General features: G+C 38.2%; 1 protein-coding gene across 1 annotated transcript; it reads left to right on the forward strand.

The window, feature by feature from the left end:
• LOC126251621 (uncharacterized) lies at nt 1-27,513 on the forward strand. Its single transcript, XM_049952163.1, has 5 exons — nt 1-1,112; nt 8,346-8,535; nt 10,199-10,440; nt 12,999-13,086; nt 27,386-27,513. The coding sequence occupies exons 1-5, from the start codon at nt 229-231 to the stop codon at nt 27,464-27,466; spliced, it is 1,485 nt and encodes a 494-aa protein (XP_049808120.1). The 5' UTR covers nt 1-228; the 3' UTR covers nt 27,467-27,513.
• The last annotated feature ends 348 nt before the right edge of the window (nt 27,514-27,861 follow it).

Consider the following 27,861-nt stretch of genomic DNA (forward strand, 5'->3'; position numbering starts at 1 on the left):
CCCAGGTCATTGACAGCACTCGCCTCACTGCTCAGGAATCCGTGCGGTCCCCCCCTCCCCAGAGGGAAGCAGGTACCGCTACAGCCGGCTCCGGCCCAACCCGCCCTCGCCGGCAGTCGTGGCTGACGAGCAGACGCTGGCGCACAACCTCCGAGCGATGTCGCAAACGACGCACTGAAGGCGGAGAAAAACTATCGTGACTTATAACGAGAGAGACTTCAGAGTGAGATGGGCGGGCTGTGGCGACTCGTGCTGTGTTTCCTAGCGTCCTCCGCGCTGCTGGCGGCAGCGGAGGAGGAGAACCCCTTCGTGGAGATGGCGAAGACTTTCTTGAAAGAGCAGATGCAAGGCCAGGGGGGCAGCTCCGGCGTCGGTGGGGCCCTAGGCGCCGTCGGCGCGATGATGCAGAGCTTCATGCAGGGCGGGGGCGGTCGACAGCTGGGAGACCTGCTCAAGGACTCGGACTTTGTGGCCACCGTGGGCTCGGCCCTCGCCGGCGCCGCGGGCAAGGACGCCTACGGCGACAGCCCCAACTCGGGCGTCATAGACCCGCAGCTCATCGCCGACCTGGTCGGCGCGTTCACGTCCGGCCACAGCGACGAGAACAACAATGACGTGAAGCAAGGCCGCGACCTCCGAGACGAACGGAGGCCGCAGCAGCAGGGGCAAGTGGACTGGAGCAGCATGCTGGACCTCGCCCTGAGCCTGGCCGGAGGTACTCAGCAGGACCAGCCACGAGGCGGAGGCAACCCTCTGCAGGGGCTGCTCGGTCTCTTGCCCGCCCTCATGCAGGCCGCCAGCAGTGGCGAAGCGCCGAGGGCCGAAGGAGCCGGCCTCGGCGGCGCCAGACCCTCTCTGTTCGCCCCCGTGCTGGCAGCTTTCCGCGATTACTGGGAGCACTTCATGAGTTCCGAACTGGGCCAGACGCTGTGGAAAACCAGTGGCCTGGAGGCCACGTTCAGGCTGTTCACCGACAAAGACGGAAATCTCGATACGGAACGCATATACAGGTCGTTGGAAAACGCCAGCTTCCGGAAGCGGTGGGTGCGCAGTCTGGCGACCTACGTCTCTGAGTGGATCGCGCACGTTTCAGATCCTTCTACGCAAAAAAGGTCAGTTACTTTCTTTGTGAAATTTTACTTGGCTAAATCATGAATCTCAGTCAAGTACAAAACTGTTTTATTATAATGTCTAGATCATTAAACTTTATTTATACAATATGTCCCGAGAGGAACAGTCACTATTCAGGGATACAATAGAAATGGTCATTCGAAGCAAAAAAGTCTAGTAAACATAGTTTCTAAAATACTTACCTTAAGAACTACGTTAGTTAAGATCTGGTACCACGAAATAAAGCTCTTTGCTATCCATACTTTGAGAAGTGGTACGATGGACCACAACAAGAACAGGAGTTCAGCCAGCATGGGCTCTAAAGTGAATACTTTAAGAAATGGTTCAAATGGCTCTGAGCACTATAGGACTTAACTTCTGAGGTCATCAGTCCCCTAGAACTTAGAACTACTTAAACATAACTAACCTCAGGACATCACACCCATCCATGCCCGAGGCAGGATTCGAACCTACAACTGTAGCAGTCGCGTGGTTCCAAACTGTAGCAACTAAAACCGCTCGGCCACTCCAGCCAGCATACTTTAAGAGCTATGACCATTTCTTCAGTAGAAGAGATGTGTTCCACAACAGTGAATATGAACAGGTGCTCATAGTTCTTAAGATACATGCTTTAAAGCCCACATTTACTGGACATTTTTCTTGTTTTCGTCCTTACTAACAGCTCTCAAAGTATCGAAAGCAAAGAGCTTGCAGTGGAAAAGATTTGATTTGCAGTACTGGCACTGTAGATGAACAAGTTCCATACCTCTTAAGGTAGGCATTTTAGAGCCTGTATTTACTAGACTTTTCTGCTTCAAATGACCTTTCCTATTATATCCCTGAATACTGACTATTCCTCCTGGGGCACCCTGTATAAAGCAGTCAGTTCCAATCAAACTTCACATTCTACTTCAGAGATAAAGAGAAAAGGTCAGTGTGTTAAACTACCCCACATAGAATAAAATACACACAACATACCAATCAGTCATTACGACAGTTCATTATACCACAAATTGTGACATCTGTGCAGTATTAAGTACACCAACTGCTCAGTTAGTGAGCTACTGGAGTAATGACTATTGGTATGTTCTACATATTTTATTCGATATAGTACCGACATTTTAACACACTGACCTTCCTAATTTTTCTTTTTGTCTGTTATCATTAGGTCTGAAGATAATAGGAAAGTGCTGTTGAAACACGTCAGCTTTGGTAAAGAAGCTGTAGCGATCTAGACATTATAATTAAAAGTTTTATGAGTTATTGTTTCTCAAGAAGCATTTGATGCCATTGAAAAGTCAGCACAATGCATATAATTTCATTTCATATAAGGAGCATGTAAGGAATAGATATAAAAAAGTAAGTAAACTGTTTATTATTTAAAAAGTAATCGCCATGACTGTTAATACATGGATTCCACTGTGAGATAAGACACTTAATGCCTTCTGGGAAAAATGTTTGCAATTGCCTACTGAATCATGATGGTGCCTGGGTGTCTTCCTCTTCATCCAAAGCAAATTGATGACCATGAAAGTCTTTCTTCGGAAATCACATGGGGAGAGATCAGGACTGTACAGAGGATGCTTAAGGGCTTTGCAGTGAAACTTCTCCAGTGTAGTCAAAACAACCTTGGCAGCATGTGGACAACCATTATCCTGCAACAGAATGATGCCATCTGTCAATAAGCTGGGGCATTTGGACTATGCTGCAGAAGTTTTCCTGGAAAGACCTTATACATCCTCCAAATAGCCCCAATATCTCCCCCTGTGATTGCATATTTTTAGAGCCCTGACAAAAAACATTCTTGGCCGTCGATTTGCTTCGGATGAAGAGGTCAACAATTGAATGTTTCTGCAAACAACAGCAAAAAATTTTTCCATGAAGGGTTTGACCTTCTTGTCTCATAGTGGGATAAATTTATTAACAGTTATGGTGATTACTTTTGCAATAATAAACAGTTTACTTACTTTTTTCCATCAGTCTTGTTTTTGTTTGACTGCTCCCTGCACAACAACTTTACTACTGAAGTTGATTGAGGGCAATGGCAAGACAGACTTGCATTTGGGAGCAGTGGGGCTTAAATCCCTGCCTGGATATTCAGGTACAGATTTCTACAATTTTTTTTAAATCACTTAACACAAATGGGAGAATAGTTCCTTTGAAATTAGTGTGCCTGATGTATTGGGCATTTCTTGTTCCATTTCTAGAGTCCTCATTTTTGGCAGGGTATTAAACCCTAATTTCTCTTCCTTTGTTACTAAAATCAAGACAGCAATGAGATACTATTGATAATTTACACAAATTATTAAAATTAGCAGTTGCAAAACTGAATTGTTTATCCAAAGATAGCAGGAGACATTTTATACTTTGTGACAACATTTTATTGGCAAGTCTGGGACATAGGGTCATATCAGCAGTTTTGTGATGCTGTGACTGTGGAGTGATGTTGGTGTGCAGAATTCTGTGAACTGCTTAAATTCAGTTTTATCCATGTTTTTCATCTGCTGCAATATTTAGCTTAACGACATCAGACATCAGTCTTTACAAAGTGTCATAGAATATTCTCTATCATCAATATTCACTAAAACTTTGAGTACCTAAATTAGCAAAAAGTTGCTGAAAGAATAAATGTCCGAAGATCAACAAAAAAGGGAAGGAAATATATAAATTTTCTAAAATGAAATGTGTGCCTTTGTCTACAAAAATCTTCCAGATTTGAAACCTGTAATTTCATAGCTTTGTTAAAACAGTTGGGGTATGTAATACCTGTTGGCAAAATTGCAATTTTACTTTAATTCATCAGCTGGCCAATGGCAAGCTCATCAGTGAAGGGCTTAAATCAGGACGTTTCACATTGGAACTGGAACATATTTTCTCAAAAATATGAGTCTTGTGGACATATCTGTACATCCTGGACATCCTGGAGGACCTCCTCACTATGGATCAATTGGAATGAAAGTAAATCTAATCTAATCAAATTACTAATAGGAATCTTGTGGGTCAAAATGAATTATAGAAATATATACAATTAGTGCAAATAATTTAAGTGACTTGTGTTGGTTATTGACAATAACTAAAAATGCCAGCAGTGCAAAACTATATCCCATAAAAATGCTAATGGTTGTCTGCATGTTTCTACAATATATCCAAATTATATAAATCCAAAAAGCAACATTAAAGTTATGTTACTGTGTGGGAGACAGACAAGCCTGTAATTATTATTGTTCCAGTTGATGTTAGACCTACGCTCAGATTGACACCTGTGTCTCTCACTCAGTTAGTTTTATACAACTGCATTATCTGAGCATGCTGTGTAGTTTGAATTCCATTGTGTAGTTGGATCTTCTTGTGTCATACAATACAGACCACGGGTGTTATGCTTGCAATACCAGCACATGTTGTAAAATAGAACAAATGGAGGTAGAAATTTGATCAAGGCAATCAGATAAACACAATACTTCTTAACTTCAACATTTATTAATGAAAGTGCAACTAGATGGGATACCAAATGAAATTTGTAAGTGGACTGTGGATTCCTTGGTAGCGAGAACACAGGTTGTTACCTTGGATGGAGAGTCATTGACAGATATAGAAGAAACTGTCTCAGGTAAGTTTTTTGGTGCCCTTGTTGCTCATGTTGTATATTAAGGACCTTACAAACAATACTAATAGTCAGACTTCTCACAGATGCAGGAACAGTTCAAGAACATTTTTCCACACAAGAGACTTATCATTTGGCATCCTTCCACTCCCTCCTTTACATTCATACACTTTCACCTGTGTCAGTTTTCACTACTAATTGTGAAGTGCACAGTATACAGATCTTGCGCTCCGATGCCCCTCACATCTTTGCACACCAAGTGACCACTACAAATTGTGATATGTCCTGTAGAAAAATTTTGCAATTGTAGCACATCTGGTACCTCTCTCAGCTTGGCACCCCAATCAGTAGCATGTGTTGCTTGTTCCTTAAACCAGCACTGCACAGATGATGCAGTTGTCTACAGCAAAGTACTCCATTCAGATCTAGATAATCATCCAAAGTGATGAAAATATCGATAAATTGATTTAAATGTTTACAAATGTAAAATTGTGCACTTCACAATAAGCAGAAACATAGTATCAAATGACAACAATACCAAAGAGTAACAATTGGAACCAGCAATTTATACAAATACCCGGACATAACATCTTTAGGGATATGGAATGTAACGAACACATAGGCTCATTCGTAGGTAAATCAGGTGGTTCATTGTTAGGATACTGGGAAAATGCTACTGGTTTGCAAAGGAGGTTGATTATATAACAGTCACAACATTTCCTAGAATACTGATCAAGTGTATGGGACCATACCAAATAGGACTAACACAGGATACGGAACATATGCAAAGAAGAGATGCACCAACGGTCACCAGTGGTTTTTCTTTTTTTGCCTGCAGAGGTGCATACCGAAACTGTGAAAAATTGAAGCTGGCAAGTACTTACAAGGTATATGCCAACTGTCCTGCAGAAGTCTTTGTACCATGTTTCAAGAACAAAAATTAAGTTATGAATCTAGGAATTTACTACAGCCCTCTATACATCACTCTCATGAAGACCACAAGGACAAGACTGATCTAATTATGGTGTCCACTGCAGCTTCTAAGCAGTCATTCTTCCCACACTCCACACACAAATGACACAAGAAGGAAACCTACTATGCAGTTCAATGTGAAGTACCCCCCACTGTGCACTTCTCACTGGTTTGCAGGGCATGTGCATACATCAGGATTCTACATCCCACTGAAAATGTAGTCATTAGAGACAGAGAAAATGCTCAGATGGGAGAAGGGTGAGGTAGGAAATCAACCACATATCATTTTTAATGGAACCATTGCAGTATTTGCCTTAAAGGAAACCAAGGAAAATTGGCTCAATGGAGATTTGAATCCTAGTTCTTCTGAAAATGAGCATATGGGATAGTTTCCCAGATATGTGGGTGGTTTGAAGGCACTTAAGTAGCAGAATCTAGTATGTTGTCCTTGATGGTGACTGTTTATCAGAGACAAGGGTATCATCAGGAGTGTTCCACAGAACTATGATAGGACTGCTGGTATTTACTGTAAACATAAATGATCTGCATACAGGGTGGGCAGCAGTCTGTGTTTGTGTGCTGATGATGCTGTGATGTATGAAAGGGGTTGAAGAGAAATGATTGTAGGAGGATATAAGATGACTTTTCTAGTTGGTGTGATGAATGACAACTAGCTCTAAATGTAGAAAAATGCACGTTAATGCAGACAAATAGGAAAAACAAACCTGTAATGTTCAGATGCAGAATTAGTGGTGTCCTGCTTGACACAGTCACATCATTTAAATATCTGGGTGTAATGTTTCAAAATGATATGAAATGGAAAGAGGATGTGAGGGCTGTGGTAGGGAAGGCGAATGATCGACTTCCGTTTATTGGGAGATTTTTGAAAAGAGTGGTCCATATGTAAAGGAGACTGCATATAGGATGCTAGTGCAACTTATTCTTGAGTACTGTTTGAGTGTTTGGGATCCAAACCAGGATTAAAGGAAGATATCAAAGCAATTCAGAGGCAGGCTGCTAAATTTGTTACTGGTAGGTTCGAACAATGTGCAACTGTTATGGAGATGCTTCAGAACTCAAATGGGAATCCCTGGAGGGAAGTGAAGTTCTTTTCAAGGAACACTATTCAGAAAATTTTGAGAAACAGCATTTGAATCTGACTACAGAATGATTCTACAGTGTCCAACATACATTTTGCTAAGGACCACTTAAATAACATACAAAAACTCACGGCTATGTGGAGACATATAGATAGTCATTTTTCTCTCACTGTGACTGTGATCAAACACTACAGGAAATGATTAGTATTGGTACAGGGTACCTTCTGCCATGTGCCATACGGTGGCTCACTGTGTATGTGTGTAGTTGTAGATGAATGCTGTAGTCCCTGTGCCACCTCACTCAGCTGGTAGACAGTAAATAGCCAAGAGTGAATATGTCACTGTGACACGTTGTTCCACAACTGACATCTTTCACTCTATAGTGGAGTACACTAAAATGAATATGCAAGACAAAATCAAAAATTAATGGCAGTTTGAAGCTTATCTTTGATTTTCATGGTCATTGTTTAGCAGCTGGGTGAAAATAGCAGACGTGATTCCCAATTTAGTCCATGTGTCTGTCTTATTCTCATACTCATTTCTCTTAGAACTCTACTTGCCTTTTAAATCCATGTCAGATTTGTGAAGGGGCCGATTTCTCTTTTCATAATGAGATAAAAAGTGAAACATATTAAATCAAATGCAAAAATTAAATAAATAAAATAATGACTTTTGCAGTTTTCTCTTGTGTAGATTATTATTTGTAGGATGCATGTAAGAAGGTGGGAACATGATACACTGCCCATAGAGAGGCAGTGGGAATACTTTGTGGCACCACAAGTGTGTTCTCTTTCTCTGTCCTGTACCATAAATTCCAGCCATTCTCTCCCTTGCCATGTCCCCTGCAGAGATGCCATTTCTACTTCTCATTACCTCTCAGGAAAAGTCTGCAGAACACTATTGCTAATGGTTGTTAATAGATTATTTGCTTATTTCACCCATAATAAACAGCATAGTAGTAACATAGCCATCACATACAGAAACAATGCAGTCAAGTACCAAATGTTCACTGTGCAGCCTTAGGTGCACACTACAGGAAGATTCACAAGAATGACATTAATGGCTGGTGTGTTGCTTAGTGCATTGCCTCTGGCTACTGAGTATTGCCTCACCACCTGCTTGTTTCATGCACAGCACTCTAACAATGTGTGACACTTATACTTGGTGATTACGAACATTTTCGAGGCTCATCCATTTTACTACCAGAAGCAGATTATAAATTAAAATTTAATATAATAAAAAACTTACCCCATGAATTATTTGAAAACTGGAAATATCTATTAAACAAGAAAAATAATTTACCCTGCAATACCTTGTCACTTTTGTAAGTTCAAAGCGACATGATAGTCAATGTTGCCTCTACAAGTGTCTTAAAGTCCTCATGAAGAAAGGAAACCCCTCCCTGTGGAATCCTGCAATCAATTTTCTGCCGCACTTGTTGGTAAAAAATGAAAATACAGATCTGAGAAATCAAACTCAATTATATCCCAAAATCTACTAAATTATGAGATAAGACACCTATTGCTGATTCATGACAAATGTATATAAATTTTGTTTTTCAGGTACTTAACAACAGCACAATTCATGGGAAATGGATTTCTTAAGGCGCAAGGCTATCCTAAATCTGTGATGTTTGATCCTGCAAGACCATCAGAATCCCTCACTCGCATCGTAAATGCAGTTTTTAAGAAACAATTTGGTTTAAAAATTGACTCAGCAACTTACATAAAACCAGCTGTTGCTTATCTTCAGGTATATGTTTGTTATTGCTACTATACAGCATTATCGAAGTTTCATGGTGGTGGTCAAATCCTTTTTCCACAGTTCAAAAAAAATCTCACTTTAAGGGTTGTGAATGAAAAGAGCTCAAATAAAAAATAGTAGATATTTCTCATGGATGCTGAAATTCATTTTGTCACATACAGTTTGTTGATTTAAGAAAATTTGGCCTCATTTTTTGAGTTAAAGCCAAAAATGACGAATCATGACCCTTATTTGCTGATTTTGCACCTTCTTCCATTTTGAGCTTTCAATTCTAATTTTCATGTTACATAATATTTTATACATTTCTAATTTTATAAAGGTAATTAAGAATATTAGTTGCGCTTTCTACTTAATCAATGTAAGTCATCTACCCAGACTACTAAGTTAGAGCTTGCTTCATTACGCATAGGAGAACTTCAAGCCTCTCTGAAACCATGTGACACAGGTGACAAATCATCTACCAGTACTGACAATTTATACAACAATGAAAATAGTCCATGTTTTGACCATATGAGAAAAAATCCATGTTCCAGCTCTGGATAGAGTACCTGAAAGTCAACGAACTGCAGGAAGAGCTGAATGTATTCTTGCTGATCTTCATTGTCTGATCATATGCTTGGTATGACAGTAGCAACAACTGGTAAACAAGTTGTATTGGTTGTTGTGCTTGCACTCTGATGTTGCATGCTGATTCAAGCCCTTGGTGTGGGGAGTTAATCCACATTTATAGCTCTGTTATTCACCAACACCATTATTGTAGAATCTCATCATTTATTGCTAGCATTTGTCAGTCATTATTGCCACTGAAGAAATTGTCAAAATTGATAAACAAACATGCACACCATATGAGCCAATAATTGAAAATGTAAAGCCAGTTATGTGCTATAATGTTGACAGAGCACTCTCAGCTCAGGCTGTATAAAGTCTACCAATTATTACAGAATAACGTCTTACTTAGGCCACATCATTAGAGCTCAAAGAGAAAAGTTCAGATACCAAGCAAAGTCATCTTGTGTAGCAGTAGGGGTTCCAGATGCAGTTCGAAAACAAAGTCCATAACAAAGATCCAGCAATGTTCCTGCAGTGGTAGGCGTTCCAAGAGCAGATTAATCATAGCTGCAAGAGTGACATATGTAGCCTGTGGCAATTCCCTTTCTGTAGGCCACAACTGAAGACACACTACCACATGGTGCCATGTGAGTGATTGGAGCAGGCCACTGAGATTTTAATAGGCTTACTGGTGCAACAAAATGGTGCGGCAGGAAGGTGTGGCATGTCATCTGCTGCATCATTTGAGCTGGATAACAGACTAGTGCGATTTCATTTTTGTATGTTTGTTAAACATGGAAAAGATGCTCATGCCAGTGGCAACAAATAATCAATGCAAAAATCATGCTTCCATTATGTTTTATATTAACAATAAACTTCTATTGGGAGTCACTTTACTATAATTTATTTAATAAAATAAGGTCATTTTGCATTGTTAGTTGGAAGATCATGGTGAACAGCTTTAGATGACTATGCAAAAGCTTTTGTTTCTTTGTACACATAAATGGCTAGCCTTTGGGAAGTGAGGATGAAGTATCTTAAGTGTAAATACCTGCCATATGAAACTAAGAGTATGTTCTGTAACTCACTTAATTATGTACAGGAAGTCTTCAAGCTGGGACAGGCGAAAGGTCTCAGCTTATCACACCTTAGTCCAAAGGAGATTGAAGACAAACTTACAGACACAATAAGTGGTCACATAATTGAACCAGCAATGAGGGTCTGGAGAGCTTACTGGTATGCAACAAGGCACCCTCAGTGTGAGGAGTATGTAATATGTACTGTCAACCAGAGAGATACTGCAACAGAAGGGGGTTTGAAGCCTGGTGTCACTAAATTATCCAGGTAAGTTATGATTAAGTTTGTCTTTCAAAGGTCTGAACAGCACTGTACTGTTAAAAAACTATGATAACTATGTTACAGATAGATGCTATGATTGTATCTACTGAAAAAACATATGAGAAGATTACCATAAGACATTTTTGCTGTGAAGAGGAATAAAAAGAAAAGAAATAAAATATTAATCAAAAAAGACTGAGAGAGAGAGAGGGAGGGGGGGGGGGGGGAGACTGACTACACTCTGCTCCTATGTTATGGAGAACAACACAACCTTGAAAGCTGATCTACAACATTTATCTTTCTGTGTGTATGTTTGTCAAATTACTCAACAACTCCCATATCCAGATATTCGCGAATGTGTTTGCCCATTCCCTTCGCTGAAAACTATTGTGATGACATGAGTGCTGTTTCATTTCAGAAACCCACATGTGCATCTGTCTTTAATGTAGTCTAGTATGCATTTCTAAGACCCTTTCTGATTTCATATTGAAGATCAGTGTGATATTTCTTATAAACATATTTATGTATACTGCTTCCTTGTGAAGTTTGTGAAAACTGTTACAAATAATAACTCTCTAAGGTAATTATATCCATAAGAAATAGTTTACTGTTGTCTTTCTCCCACAATGAATTTTGAGAGACTAATTCATTGGATTCTAACCGGAGGGAAGGCGGATTAGGGTTTGAGATCCAGTAGATGATAAGGTCTCTAGAGATGGAGCACTAGTTCAGATACGACACATATAGCACTGCAATCTCTTTATCGGAGGCACTTTAAGTGGTTTTTAGAGAAAATGTGTAAAAATTAAATCTAAATGGCCAAGTAGTCAGTGCCAGCTGCTGTGTAAGAGCACGAGATCATGTGAACACTCTAACTTTCGACACCTTGCAGATTTATTGGTTATTTTTCTTTCAGTGCTGTTAAACATAGCATAAATGCTGCAATCTGAAAGATATGGCACTTAAATCTACCATGCTACTGCTCCTCTAGATTCCATGAAACTTGGCATGAGGGTCACAAGCAAACCTTCAATTGTTCACATTTTAAGGTGCTTTTGCACATGCGCAACTCGCATGACGTAATATCCTTCTGGACCAATAGATAGGGATTTGATAAACAACATGTAAGGTTGACGATGTGCACAGCTAGGCCTTGCCACTCAACTAGAAGTTTAAGCCAGTGCCACCAGGTGGTAGCACACTATGGAAGACTTTCATCCCAGTTCTCTTGGCACAAATCCTGCTAGATGATAGCACATTCCTCAGATATGCTACTTCACTCACTATATACTGTAGTAAAATTAGATCGGACATCAGTATATGTTAAAGTTGTACTGACAGTAAACCTATTTTGTGGGTTTTTGAATGAATTATGGTATATTAAGTTCTGAATTTCATAATACAGTGATCCATTTGAGATGCTGAGAATCATAAGGGCCTAAATCACATCACCGTCAGCTGTGAGAGTGTAGCATTTATTCCTGCTTTTGAAATCTGTTGATCTTATGGTGAGTCAGGTTTATCTGTGCTGTAGGCCCACACTGTATATATATGAAAATTCATGAAAAGTTATACCACTGGTTTCCCTAATATTCACTTAAATGGGGGCTCAACAGCTGTGTAGTTTAGGCCCTTATGGGTCTCAGTGCCTCATTTGTATTCTAATCAAGTGACCTTGATGGCAGACATTACTGCTTGAGTTTAATCATTTCCACAAATGTCACTTTGTGTTTGCAGTTGGCTGTTTACTGTGTGAGAATCGGCTTTTGTGCACAGTGTAAATATGAACTATGTTGACTCTATTTTAAATACTAACAGAAAAGTAAAGCTGTGAGGACAGGTCGTGAGTTGTGCTTCGGTACTTCATTTGGGAGAGCACTCACCTGCGAAAGGCAAAGGTCCCAAGTTCGAGTCTCGGTCCAGCACACAGCTTTAATATACCATGAAGTTCCATATCAGTGCACGCTCTGCTGCAGAGTGAATATCTCATTCTGGGAACAGAAAAGCAAATTACCACGAAAAGTTAGCCACAAAGAAACTAGGCCTTCACAGAACAGCTCCTTTGATTGATACAGTAACGAAATCAAATAAGCGTGACTACAAGCGAATATTTGACGAGGAAATGTACAGTTAGCACTAGTTGTTATGTGGGTGCAGCATAAGAATATCTGATTTTCAGCCCGGAAGTAAATTTGCAAACTAATACAGGGTGATTATAATGAAAGTTAAACTTTCAAACTATTAAGATACTGAACAGATGTTTACAACACTGCCTGTATCTGTTTAGAACTTCTGTTTCATTACTCATGAATTTTTATTAAATAGGAATTCAATGAATGGAACAGTGGAAAATCCAGGATAGAATAAAGACAATATTATGAAAGGTATAGATTGCTACTCACCAATATATGGTGAGTAGCAATCTATCGTTTTCGTAAGATTGTCAATGTAATGAATGGAATTTTTATGTTTTTGTCATTCTTGATGTAATACTCTTATCATAGAAGTACTGCATTCAATAGGTACTGGTACTGCAACTTAATTTGTTTATTACTGTCTTTTAGCATGGTTGCCATATGGATCCTGTCAAGCAACAATGGGAGTTCTTTCTGGAAGCTTTACAGTGCTGCTGTTGAAGGTCATGATTGCGCAGTAAGTAAAATCAAAATAAACTACCAATGTGTTTCCAAGTTCCTTCATACCTCCATAATTGTTTTTCTAATCATGTCACCAGCATTATATACCGGAAACAAAATTGTAGCAACATGAAACACTTATTCAAAAATAGCAATTAACATGTGCCAAAACTTTATTTGACCTCTTGTTCAAATGTACTCATTACAATATGAAAAAAGCTTAGGTAAGTCATTTATTTTTCTGTGTCATCTAACTGGTCTGATGCAGTCAACCACTGTCGTGCCAATCTCTTAATCTTCGAGTTGGACCTACATCCAGCATTCTCATTAACTTTTAATCTCAATTAAAGAGTGTGAAATGCTACAAAGGGAATCAGCAGTTTGTTACATATGTCTCAACATTGTTCATCTTAAGCCTCATTTCACAGGATGCCAGAATGATTTGTTGCCGATGGCTTAGGATCAAAATTTAAAAAGTATTAGAAAGTAAGTTTCCAAAACCCAACATCCAGCAATAATTCTTTATTAACTGGCCAGTCTTATGTAATTTTTTGTAAACTTATAACAAAAATTAAATAAAGCACCAAATGGGCCTTTTCAGAATAATTAAAGGGGCACACAAATGATGAAGACATATGGAAAAAAGGAAGTCGACTGTTTATTATTTAAAAAGTAATCAACATAATGTAGCCCTAGATCTACAATATTTCCAAATCAGGGGAAAAACTTGATAGTGACACCATCGTCTCCCTCGAGCGTTTGAGATAGGACATCAGAGATAGAAAAAAAATCTATTTTTCAAAAATATTTAATTTTGTAGCCCACACCTTTCTGAAGAGTTTGATATATAAAACATATATGTTTGAGAAAATGTAAGACATGTTATTTGGTCATAAGTATGCCAAAGTGCAGAGCCACACCTCTTCACATAGCATTCTTCTATCACACGGCACAGTATTTTGCTCTGTGGAATTCTAGCATGTATATTTTGTAATGGAAGCAACCAGATCTATATTCAGGACAGAGAAAATTAAAATGCCCTGTGGTCCCCCTCCTGCTCCCAGTCGGGTGGTTTGACAGACTACTCCCCTAAAAAAAAACACACGCACAATTAATACTGGGTGGGCTTATTTGTGACCAAGAGAATAAGGACTCCTAAGAAAAATACTTTTTCTTTACTAAGACATTAAATTAAAAAACATAAAACCAGTAAAGACATGAGCCAAGCAAAACAGTACACTTTTCTTCAATCCTTAAGACCCAGCATTTTTTTGTCTCTAATCTTCCTACAGCTTTATACAGCGAGCTTTCCTTTCTACAAAAGAATCTATTACCTCATGAAAGTTTTTCAAGTGTTTTGCTACATGAAAAATCAAAGTGTCTTTGACTGATACTGAAAAAGTTGTTAATATGAGTAGTTCCCAAGAATGGTGCAGTTTCTCATTTTGATTACATCTGTTATCACTATCTGCTGGATAAAATAAAATAAGCCTTTCTAATATTGCAGCAATTGTAACCCATGCCAAATAAGTGAGACTGTTTTGGCACACACGGTCATTTTTATCTGCCTCATTTACATATATAACACACCCGAATGTAATTCATGAAATACCAACATCAAATGCCTATTAGGCCTACCACAAGCAAAAAGTTTTATGTTAGGAAATAGTTTCACATTTCATTTATGTGCTCCAGTTCTGACATGCCACCTGGGGCAGATACCCCGGATTGCCGACCCCCCCCCCCCCCCTCCTCCCCATATCTGGGCCTGCCATAACTGTTAATACATTTACTGCACTGTGAGAAAAGATGGTCAGTGCCTTCATGTGAGTTGGCAGTATCCTGCAACAGAATGATGCCATCCGTCAACCAAGTGCACACTGACTTTTAGGAACACAGTGGTATGTGGACACTGTCTGAAAACTGAAGCACACCATCAAGTCCAAACACCAGGAGTGTTGACAGGTGGCAGACATTATCTTGCAACAGAATGATGCCATCTGTCAACACTCCTGGTGTTTGGACGTGATAGCACGCTTGAGTCTTTGGACAGTATCCACACACCACTGTGCATTAATTGTGGCTCCATGTACCCAAAAGTCAGTGAGCAGTGGCTTCACAGATGACATCATTCTGTTGCAGGATAATGCCTGCTCACATATTGCTGAGGTTAATAGGGTATGCCGCAGACATTTTGCTGGAAAGCCCTTGCACATCCTCCATGCAGTCCCGATCTCTCCCCATGTGATTTTCATATTTTTGGAGCCCTGGAGAAACACAGTAGTAGCTGACGATTTGCTTTGGACAAAGAGGTGCATGATGGTATAATTACGATTCTGTAGGCAACCATAAATATATTTCCTTGAAGGTACTGACCACCCTGTCTCACAGTGACCTAAAGATATTAACAGTTGTGGTGATAACTTTTGAAATAATAAACAGTTGAATTACTTTCTTCCATCTTTATTGTTTTCATTTCACTGCCCCTTACACGTATTTCCAATTGTTACCTCTATACTTACCAACTAAGCAGTCTCCTCATGGGATGATTGTCTAGGACACTGCACATGTAGATGATTCTGATGTAGTTTCTGGTAGGATAAGTGATGATGCCAAAACCCATCACTTAGGACCTGTACTCTCACTTTACAATCAGAACCAGTCACTCAAAAAAGAGAAAGCATTCAACATTTATTTACACAAAACTTGATACACACACTGGAGATACATGTTGCATCCTCATAAACCAATAGAGAGACAAGTTCCTCAGATAGGCAAAGTAATAGGCAAAGCAAGTGGCAGATTTCAGTTTGTTGGTAGGGCTGCTTGCAAAACACTTATACATCTCATCAAGGGAAGTATTCCAGCACAAACGACTGAAATTGAATAAAAATTATTTTAATGCAACGGGATGTGTGTGTTCTACCAACCAGCACTGTTGTTTGCAAAACTCTGTATTTGTGTACAATTGATATTTGAAGTTAAATAAATGTAGACTACCAAGGCACAATTCAATGAAGAAACAATACCATCTAACCCACAATTATGACCAACAGTTATAAACTTTGCAATGACAAATGGTCTCACAATAAGCAGCACAAAATTTCAACATAAACGCATTCATTTAGGAACATGGATATCACCAGATGGAAAGTTAGTCAATCAAATAGATCATGTAGCTATCCAGAAATGATTCCAAAACAGTATTAAGGATGTCTGAACTTTTAGGGGGATCAGATTGTGACACAGACCACATGTTAATCATATCAAAAATGAAAGTGAAACTCAAAAGGAAAGTAAATAGAAATAGAGAAGAAATTACAAGATATAACATAGGAAACCTGGTGAAAGTAAATATAAAAGAAAATTTTACAAAAGAAATTGAGAGCAATCTAACAAAACCGAGACTGACCAATACAGAACAACAGGATGTTGAAAGCAAATGGAAACACTTGAAGGACTGTATTCAAGAAGCAGCTTCCAAAATCATAGGTAAAAGAAAACGACCTAATAAAATTTGGTTTAACACAGTGTCATGAAAAAGTACTGGAAAGAAGAAACGCAAAGAATGCATGGATTAAAGAAAGGGACAATAGGTCATCAAAGGAAAGATACTATAAACTCGGCCAACAAATGCAAAGAACCCTAAGACAAAAGGGAGTATTATAAAAATATGATCAGAGAAGTGGAGGATGATTTCCATCATCATAGGACAAGGAAAATGTATCAAAATATAAAAAATCCTTTGGTAAATTCAATAAAAGGGAACATTTTATAAAGGATTAGTATGGGAAAATATTGACCAACAAAAGTGACATACAAAAAAGATTGAAGACATACTTTTCACAACTTCTCAACTGAAATGACCCACACTCTTACTTTAAATTGGAAGAACCTGATACAATTGATACAGTTACTACCCCATCAATGAAATACAGCAAGCAATAAAGAAATTAAAGAATAACAAGGCTTGTGGTGAAGACCAGATATACGCTCAGTTATTAAAGAATGGAGGCCCACAACTGGAATTAGAAATACAGGCCTTAATAGAAACAATTTGGAAGACAGAAACCATTCCTACAGATTGGAAAACTGCAGTTGTGTGCCCCATATTTAAGAAGAATGATCCACTTGTTTGTGATAACTACAGAGGAATTGCCTTACTGGGTGTCACCTACAAAATATTATCAAGGTGCCTATTAAACAGGCTGATACCAATAACAGAAAAACTGATTGGGGACTACCAATGCGGTTTCCGCAGAAACAGATCTACACTAGGCCACTTATTCACCCTAAGACAAGTAACTGAAAAGGGGTGGGAATTCAGTGTAGATGTCCACATATTATTCATAGATTTTAAAAAGGTCTATGATAGCATACACTGACAGACACTCCTAAATATAATGAAGGAATTTAAAATACCATCAAAATTAATCAGATTAGTTAAAATGTATACAGATGAAACTTTATGTCACATAAAGACACCGGTAGGAGAAACTTAAAATACGAGGGCGGTTCAGAAAGTAACCTCCGATTGGTCACAGTGCGGGTTGTGGGGGGAGTAGCGACGCCATCTGTGCGTTCACGCACTCAACAGGTCAGTCCGCATCAAGCCGTGGTCGAGTGAACGTCGTACCTGCGCTAGTTTAGTTTTTGTGGCAGTTTGAAATGTGTGCTGCAATAGAAAACCCCGCCAAATGTGAAGTGCGTGCTGTCATAAGGTTTTTTACAGCCAAAGGATATTCTGCAGCAGCTATTCATCGTGAGCTTTGTGCCGTGTACGGACCAAGAGTTATGAGTGAAGGAGTTGTCCGTGAATGGGTACGTTTATTTAAAAGTGGACGAGAAAACGTTCATGATGAAGAGAGGAGTGGTAGACCATCATTGGTGACTGACGAACTCGTTCAGACAGTTGATGCAAAAGTTTGTGAAAATCGACGTTTCTCAATGTCAGAGTTGTCTACTGGTTTTCCACAGATTTCTAAGACTCTCTTGTACGAGATAGTGACAGCAAGATGCGGTCACAGGCTGGCTCCAGGCACAAGCGGGTGATTTTTATGCAGAAGGAATTTCAAAGCTTGTGAAGAGATACGATAAGTGCCTCAATCGCTATGGAGACTATGTAGAAAAATAGTGCAAAGATGTAGTTGTAAGATGTATATATTAAAATATTTTTATTTAACTTGGTGTATTTTTTTAAATCAACCGGAGGTTACTTTCTGAACGGCCCTCGTATTAAGGTGTAACCTGAACTGAGGCAAAGGGGTGCCATTTCACCTATTTTATTTAACCTTGTCCTAGAGAAGATCAACAGAGAATTTTCTAAAACCAGTCCACAAGGGATCCAGCTACAGGATGTGAACATTGCAAGACTTGCCTATGCAGATGATGTACCACTAATAAGTAGTTCCAAAACAGAATTAATCAGAATGATGCAACATTATTACAAAATTGCTGAGAAAACAGGATTACACATTAATGAAGAAAAGACAGAATATCTGCCTATAAGTAAGAAAACCAGAAAAGATGCACCTTTGACTGTAGATGGATTCAATTTCAAGACTGTTGACCACTTCAAGTACCTAGGAAGTCTTTTTAGTAATAACAACAGAACAGATATAGAAATAGATGCCCGTTTAGCAACAGCAAACAAGACACTTTTTAGTTTCATCAAAATTCTAAGAAAAAGATCACTTAGCAGTAACTTCAAAATCCACTTATATCAATTGGCCATTATACCTGTGATGTTATATGGATGTGAAACATTAATATTTAGAATGAAAAATGAAGCAAAACTTTTAATATTCAAAATAAAAGTATTAAGGAAAATTTTTGGACCTGTATACAACAAAAACAACATGGAATGGAGAATAAGAAGGAATGAGGAATTAAGAGGGCTGTACAAACACCTTAACGTCGTCAAAGTGCTCAAGAGGAGAAGGTTGAATTGTGCAGGCCATATAGCAAGAATGACAGAGAATAGACTACCCAGAATGGCATTCAGCAGAACAGTAGATGGAACGAGAGGAAGAGGGAGACCCTGAATCAGATGGTGGGATAACATTGGGGGGGACACAACAAGGATGAACAGCAACAGCAACTGGACAAACAGCACATTGGACAGACAGAAGTGGAAGAGGCTCACAGAGCAGGCATATGGTCAATAAGGCCCTTGCCACATGTAGAGTAAAGTAAAGTAAAAGTTTCACAAGAGTCACAACAGAGGTACTATAAGGCATAAAGCTAAAAATTTTCTCAAAACAATATATGTATTTTAATTACTTCATTGAAAATCCACATATGTACTTTGATGATAAATAGGAGAAGGAAGTCTGACAAGACAACTACTTCTGTTTTGGGAAATATGATTCTAAGGGCCGGCCGAAGTGGCCGTGCGGTTAAAGGCGCTGCAGTCTGGAACCACAAGACCACTACGGTCGCAGGTTCGAATCCTGCCTCGGGCATGGATGTTTGTGATGTCCTTAGGTTAGTTAGATTTAACTAGTTCTAAGTTCTAGGGGACTAATGACCTCAGCAGTTGAGTCCCATAGTGCTCAGAACCAACCATGATTCTAAGTTCTGCAAGTGTTAACATATATTGTTTCAAGCAAATGTTTATGTCTTTTGCTAAACACAACCTCATTGATGACTCTTGCACACATTTCTTCAGAAAGCTGTGCTTCTGTTGTCTGTAGATTCATTATCTTTCAAGTACTGATTGAACTCAAATGCACTGTTTTACTGATGAATGACACTGATGAGAGGTGGCACGGGCACATTTCTGTGTTATAAAATATTTTTTTATTCAGACTTAATCTGTTTAATTTGGGGTGCTTCCTGTGTTAGAATATTTCTCAAGAGTGTGGGGGCCCAAACCAAACAGGAATGACTGGGGGTACTGAATGTATACAAAAAAGAGAGCACCACAGGTTTGTTTGACCCTTGGGAGCGTTCCACAAAAATACTGAAAAACCTGCTGGCGGACACTTCAAGGCAGACACCAACCATCTCACAAAAACCTACCTATCTACTTTCAAGAACCAATATCAAGTGAAGAATGTAGGAATATACTACACCATCCTATCTATTTCTCACATAAGGATTGTGAAGAGAGCATTAGATCAATTATAGCAAGCACAGAGGCATTGAAATTGTCATTCTTACTGCCCTCCATAAGCAAATGGAATAGGAAGATAACCTAACCTGTGTCAGAAAGAGAAGTGCCCCTGCCATGCACTCCACAATGGTTCAAAAAGTATTGACAGGTAGATCGGAGGATAATGCTGAAAAGTCTGGTGAAGAAAACCTTTCATCATCCAAGCCCAAGAAAAAGTCCAGTGGTAGTGGATAAAGGCAACATCCAAACAGAAAAACAAACATAGTCAAAAGAAGTTCACAGTTTATTTTTAAAGGACCCAGTGAGATCACTGTATAATACTGACACTGGTAAAAACTGAAGAAGCTTTTAGTAAGCGCCTACTGGCCTTTTATCAGTCCTGGCAGCCAGATCATGCAGTAACTGCTATAGACCTCATCCCAGTTGGGTTGCAGTGTCCTCACTGGATGTTGTAGCAGTTACACAGATAGATGAATTCCTATATTGATGCTCAGTGGGGCTACTAAAAAATTAATGGAAATCAGGATTTACTAGCCTGTCGACGACAAAAGCTCAAGGATAAAGGCAAGGATAGGGAAAAATGCAAGTGTCCTTTTCAAAGAAACCATGCCTCATAAACAATATAGGGAAACCATGAAAAACCCAAATCCAGATAGCTGGACTGAGATTTTAACCCTGCTCTTCCCAACTATGAGTCCAGTGCATTAAACACCATGAATCCAGCACGGTCCAAACAATAGAGCTGTAGATGATTATGCATGTCATTTTCATATCATCTCTTGAAATGAGTACCAATGTACCCAGCTTATAGGTTTTAATTTCCTTACTGAATGCTAACGATTACAGTTTCGACAGAATGTGAAAGGTTAGTCGGATTACACTGTTCCAAAGAGAGAAAACAAGAAAAAAAAAAAATAAATAAATAAATAAAAATGGAACCTTCTACTGCCACAGGACACTTATTATCTCATACATGAAGATAAAGTCTCAAATTCCAAAATGTTAATTTGCAACCTTCGCTTACCAGATAGTGGCAGATTGTTCACAGAAAGAAAACATGACCAATGTGATAGGCTTCTGTACCAGAGGTTCCTTCATTCCACAATGAATATTCTATGTTAATTGAGGCATGAGGATAATTGTATATTGTCCTTTGTTCTTCTCAGAGCACGAGATTGTGTGCCTTTCCGAATGTATCTTGTAATACTCATGTTTTCTTAACTCCTTCCTTCCTTTGACAGATGCAGGAACCTCTGCTTCAAAAAAACTAAGATATTGATCAGTTTTTGGTCATGTATATGTCTGGTGCTAAAGGCCTTTCTCCATCTTTGTTTCAGTATCTACAAGAGGTGGAAAAATGTGTCGGCAGAAAGTTGTACCTTTTTTTCTTTTTTATTGTTAGTGATAAATGCCTTGTTAACAACAATATCTTTCAAGATGATGCATCCATTTTGTTTTGAAAATGATATGAGAACAAACAGATCCTGGCCTTTAAGGAACTATCCTGATATTAACACAGATAGGCAATCTTCAAATGCCCATAAATGTCTGTCACATGAACCCTGCTCATTCTGAATGTGTGTTTTGAATTTTATCACAACAATTTTTGAGTGCAACACAGTAATTATACTTGATGAAGAAAGGAAGGTTTGGTTTTTAATATTCTGCCATCACCAATATCAAGGTAATTAGAGAAAGAACACAAAAAGTTAGGGAAGGGAATCAGCATTGTTCTTTTCAAATGAATTATCCCAGCATTTGTCTGATGAAATCTAGGCAGGCTACAAAAAATTTAAAGCAGAGCAACAGTACATGAAGCACAGCACCACTTCACCTAGTACACAAGATGAAGTATTTTATTCATGGCTATAATTTTCAGCAACTGTTTTATATATTTTTCAGAATAAAATTCAGTCATCAGTTGCAAATATATTTTTAATACACTTTACTGGTTTTGAGAAATTAATTTGTCATCTTCAGAAGTTTAGTATCGGTTTAGAAAATGTCAGTACCTTCTCCATAGACTCATAATGCCATATGTCCATAAATGTACATAATGTATACGGTGACTATTGTAAACACAGATTGATAATTTACAGTAACTGAATCATATTTATGTACATGCTTCTTTGAAGATGTTGTCATCTGCTAAACCAGTTCTAAGCTTCTGAAGATAAGTTAATTTGTCAAAACTGCTACAGTGTATTATATTTGTAATACACTTGAGCAAATATATTTGCAACTGATGACTGAATTTTATTCTGAGAAATCCACAAGGTGACTAGGAACAGTATTATCTAAATATTAATTTAAAAAAAAAAAAATCATTTCTTCACCATGATTTGAATAAATCATATTTAGGTTTGTCTCATAGTATCTGTGCAATATGGTGTACTACACAATGGAAGCCATTCTTTTTTAAAGAATATAACATTAAGCACTTTTAGAGACGGGTGCTGGGCAAAAGAGTGTCAATCATATAAGAGCACCCTTATCGTCAATAATCACTGTAAAACCAAGAGTCATACAGATGTATTTTATAATAATCTCGCTATTGCATAATGGATGCAGATGGGGACCTGATAATGATATTAATTTTGTTACAATTTCTGATGCTACACCAACAAGTCGTCATCATTATGTGTGTCCAACAAAAAAAAGCGAAGCGACCAGAAGACATTGTCAGTTTGACATAACTTCATGCACATATTGTTCACTGCACACACTGTACTCCTTCACATTTATGCCTGCCACCTGAGAACAAGTAATGGAATACCTGCAACACTCTATGTCACCCCACACCAACAGCCAGAGACCAGCATTGCCACACTAAGGAATTATGCCCCACGCATAAGCTGCCACTAACACTGCAACATCAACAGCTGTTTTTGAAATTGTGTCATGACTGGGAAGCACAGACTGCTGATGATTTTCAAGTAAATCTGCAATATAACTTTGTCATATAAAATTATAACAATATAAGTTTGATGGCTATCACTGAAATAACGCAACATACCCTCTCAACACATTAAGTTTCCTTTTGCTTCCTCCTTCCCTTCTGAGTGATCCATTTTTTTTAAACTTATAACAAAAAATAAATAAAGCACCAAGTGGGCCTTTTCGGAATAATTAAAGGGGCAAACAAATGATGGGACAGGTGGAAAAAATAAAGTAAACTGTTTATTATTTAAAAAGTAATCACCATAATGCACCCCCAGATCTACAATATTTCCAAACCAGGGTAAAAGCTTGATAGTGACACCACCACCTCCCTTGTGCATTTGCAATAGGACATCAAAGATAGAAAAATAATCGATTTTTCAAAAATATTTAATTTTATAACCCACATCTTTCTGAAGAGTTTGATATATAAAACATATATGTTTGAGGAAATGTAAGACATGTTATTGGGTCTTAAGTATGCCGAAGTGCAGTGACACGCCTCTTCACACAGCATTCTTTTATCACATGTCACTGTATTTTGCTTTGTGGGATTCAAGCATGTATATTTTGTAACAGAAGCCACCACATCTATATTCAGGACAGTGGAAATTAAGATGCCCTATGGTGCCTCTCCTGCTCCTAGACGGGCAGTTTGACATCCTACTCCCCTAACAAAAAAAAAAAAAAAAAAAAAACCACACACACAATTAATATTGGCTGGGCTGATTTGTGACCAAGAGAATAACAACTCTTCAGAAAATTTGCACTCTTTATTGCTTATTAGCTAATAACTTTTTCTTTACTAAGACATAAAATTAAAAAACATACAACCAGTAAAGACAAGAGACAAGCAAGACAGTACACTTGTCTTCAATCCTTAAGACCCAGCATTTTTTTTGTCTTTAATCTTGCTACAGCTTTATACGGCAAGCTTTCCTTTCTATGAAAGAATCTATTACCTCATCAAAGTTTGTCAATTGTTTTTCTACATGAAAAATCAAAACATTGTTGACTAATACTGAAAAAGTTGTTAATATGAGTAGTTCCCAAGAATGGTGCAATTTCTAGTTTTGATTACATCTGTTATCAATATCTGCTGGATAAAATGAAATAGGCCTTTCTAATATTGCAGCAATTGTAACCCATGCCAAATAAGTGAGACTGTTTTGGCACATACGTCATTTTTATCTGCCTCATTTACATAAATAACACACCCGAATGTAATTCATGAAATATCAACATCAAATGCCTATTAGGCCTAGCACAAACAAAAAGTTTTATGTTAGGAAATAGTTTTACATTTCGTTCATATGCTCCAGTTCTCAAGCATGGGATCAAAAAGTTGTAGCAGTAGTATAAATTTTTTATACAAATTTGGACTTGTCATATTCTTACATATAATTTGTGTCATGTCCCAATTTCTTCTCCTTCCTCATTCTAAAAAAACAATCTTGTCATCACTAATTCTGTAACTATTCCTGCCATTTCAAAACTTATTTTCTAATTGGCTTCACTAACCCTGACAGAATCACCAGTTCAGTTATCCCATGTTTATTCTCCAGTTACTTGTTATTACATGTTTGTACAATGAGTTTTCTGTGCTATTCTGAAGACAGAACTTAAGCAGCGGCTAACCAGGAACTGTACAACTGGCCCTTCATAGCACAACATTCTGGCAAAAATTTTCTGTCAAAATTTCATTTTCTTGGAGACACTGAGAAGATAATATGTAATATTTCTTACCTGTTATTCCTGTTAGTTGTTTCTTTCCACTCTGGTAGTCTGAATCTATGGATTTTACTAATAATTATAACAACACTTATCATTGGCACACCCAATCAACCACATAAACAAACAGTGATTGGCATTCTTGGGTTTATTCAGCTCACCTCATATAGCCCTTACCCTTTGGTCTGTGGGAAAGTTTCCTATTTATAGATGAGACGGGGATTCCCCTGGCAGGGACATCACATACACAAAGCGCACATTCAAACATCTACTTATGAGCCATTCAGAAATTAACTTAGAATGTTTTCAGATATGTTCAAAACCCAACAGGGATGCATTTCAAGATCATATGAACGGTGAATAGACCAAAGTGCGCTGGGTGTTACGCACTTTGTGGAATGACGTTTTTTTCTGAGAATTTGGACAATAAAGCCAAGTCATTGATTCTCTTATAAAATACTTCACTTGACTCTCACTAATCCGGCCATTCCTGGCACTTATGGGTGTCGGATTAGCAGAAGTGCTGGATTATTGAGTATCTGAAATTTATTTTATTCATTTATTTCGTTTTTTATTTATTTTGAAAACATAGAGAATATAGTGTATTGTACTTTATTAAACCGAAGGATACAATTTTAAAACATAGCGGATATACTTTATTAAATCCAAAAATACATTAATTTTCAAAGAAAACTTAGTCCTTGAGTGTATACTGTACATAATTATACAGTCATATCACTCACTATGAAAGATGTCCCTAATTTTTAACTGTCACAATGATGATACTCAATGGTGGCATGCTTTATCACACAACCGCTTTACAAGCATTACATCGGTACTGCATATATCTGCTTGTTGCATAATTTACTCCAGGAAGACCTTGGCAGCTTCACACCAGCAGTGTGAGAAATCTTCATGCTCTCTCCTCCTGTGTCCTCTTCTTTATCACTTTCATCATTACTTTCTTGCACGGTTTTGATTATTTCTTCATCTGTTAAAGTTTTGGTCCGTATCAAAGTTTCCTTCATTCAGCCACTTAGTAACATGTTCATCATCAATTTCTTCTCCTTCTAGAAGGTTGTGAAACATATCAGTGTACAAAGTAATTGATAATTCCGAATTGACTGGCTCATCGTTGTCACTCACTACTGGATCCAACTCGGCATCAGTGGATGGTCACAATTTACTCCAGCTCTTCATTATGGTAGCGCTCCCCACTTTATCCCATGCTTTGGCTACTTGGAAAATAACATCACATATGTTAATTTCTTTCCAAGCCTTCAGCATAGTCTTGATAGAGTCGTTTTCACTTTCGTTCAGCAAGGAGACGAGCAGTGAATGTCGATAATGATGTTTAATTTATTCCAAAATTCCCTGGTCCATGGGCTGAATTAGGGCTGTCACACTGGGTGGGAAAAAGAGTGCTTGTATACCATTGGACTTTAGAGAAACATTTGAAGGATGACTGGGAGCATTGTCAATTATAAGGATAGCTTTCAGTGAAAGTTTTTTCTTCTATAGCTCTTTTCTCAGTGCTGGAACCACCAAGAGAATATTTGTCTGTCCATCCATGCTTTCTTCTGAGCACAATACTGCACTGGTAGAGTATTTATGCCAGTGTGTTGAAAATAACGTGGATGTTGGGATTTTCCAATCACCATAAGCGGTAGTTTATGACTCCCATTTGCATTACAACATGCCATTAATGTTACATGCTGTTTCTGTTGCTTGTAACCACGAGCTTCCTTCTCATTCTTGGCAGCTAATGTTTTTGAAGGAAGCAACTTGTAAAAGAGTCCTGTTTCATCAGCATTATACAAGGCATCAGCAGTTAAATCCTCTTCCACTATTATCTTCCGTATCTTGCTTACAAACTCATCAGCATCCTTATCATTAGTTGAGTGACTTTCCCCACTGACTGTCAGCTGCCGAATGCCATGTCGTTTTTTCCAGTTTGAAAGTTGACCTTCACTCGCTGCAAACAAGTTACTACCGCCAAGTTGTTTGTTAAATGCAGCTGCTTTTTCCTTTATAATCGGGCCACTAACAGGAATTCCTTTACTGGGTTATTGTATGAAGCACCTATAAACAGCTCCATCCAGTTCTTCATTGTCACTCTTTCGCATAACCTTTCATTTTCCCAACTCACTATCCATTCGTGTTGAGTACCGTCGAATAACATATTCTTCCTTTTTGATGTCATAAATAGTTGCTCGTCCAACTCAGCAGCAATGGCTTTCTGTGAAGAACCTCGATTTAACTTATCTAAAATTCTGTGTTTCTGCTTTAGGTCTAGCGTAACGTGTTTCCTTTTAGAGACTTAATTCCGAACTGTAAAGAAAGCTACAATTTCAAATACAGTATATAAAGCATTGTTTAAGTAAGCATTGTTATGCATGATAATTAATTGTGCATGTGTTTTTGGATGTGCGCCAGATTACCGAGAGGCCATACTACTGAGGGCCAATTAGCGAGAGTCTAGCGTATTTTCATTTCTTGAAGAATAACTGAAATCCTTTTCTTACAGATTCAGTACCCTGCCAACTGTGGAACATTTCATGAAGAAGACATCAAAGCAACAACAGAATATATTCACAGTGAGCTGTAATGCATATCATCCTACTTCCACAAATAAATTATACATTTTAAACCAAAGCTGGTCTTTTAAACAAAATAATTTGGTGTCTGTTGTCTGTGCTATCAACAGAGCATCTCGGATTCAAAACTGTTGCAGCAAAAGCACTACCTGAACTATGGTCTTATCAAGTTACGTTTGACACTGTTTACGACTTAGTCACATATGCCTCTGTATTTACAGAACAGAGAGAAACACAACAGAAAGATTAAATTATTCACAATTTGTTGTGATGCCAAGTAGGTAAGTATATTCCTTTGGCTCTTTGTAGTTCTTTCTATCATATTATGGGATGTAATATACTTTTCCTCTTTTGAACTATTCTTACACCACAATTTCTGAAATATCCCACAATTTTGTACTGAAGT

Source organism: Schistocerca nitens, chromosome 4 (genome assembly GCF_023898315.1).
Source record: "Schistocerca nitens isolate TAMUIC-IGC-003100 chromosome 4, iqSchNite1.1, whole genome shotgun sequence".
Taxonomy (NCBI): domain Eukaryota; kingdom Metazoa; phylum Arthropoda; class Insecta; order Orthoptera; family Acrididae; genus Schistocerca; species Schistocerca nitens.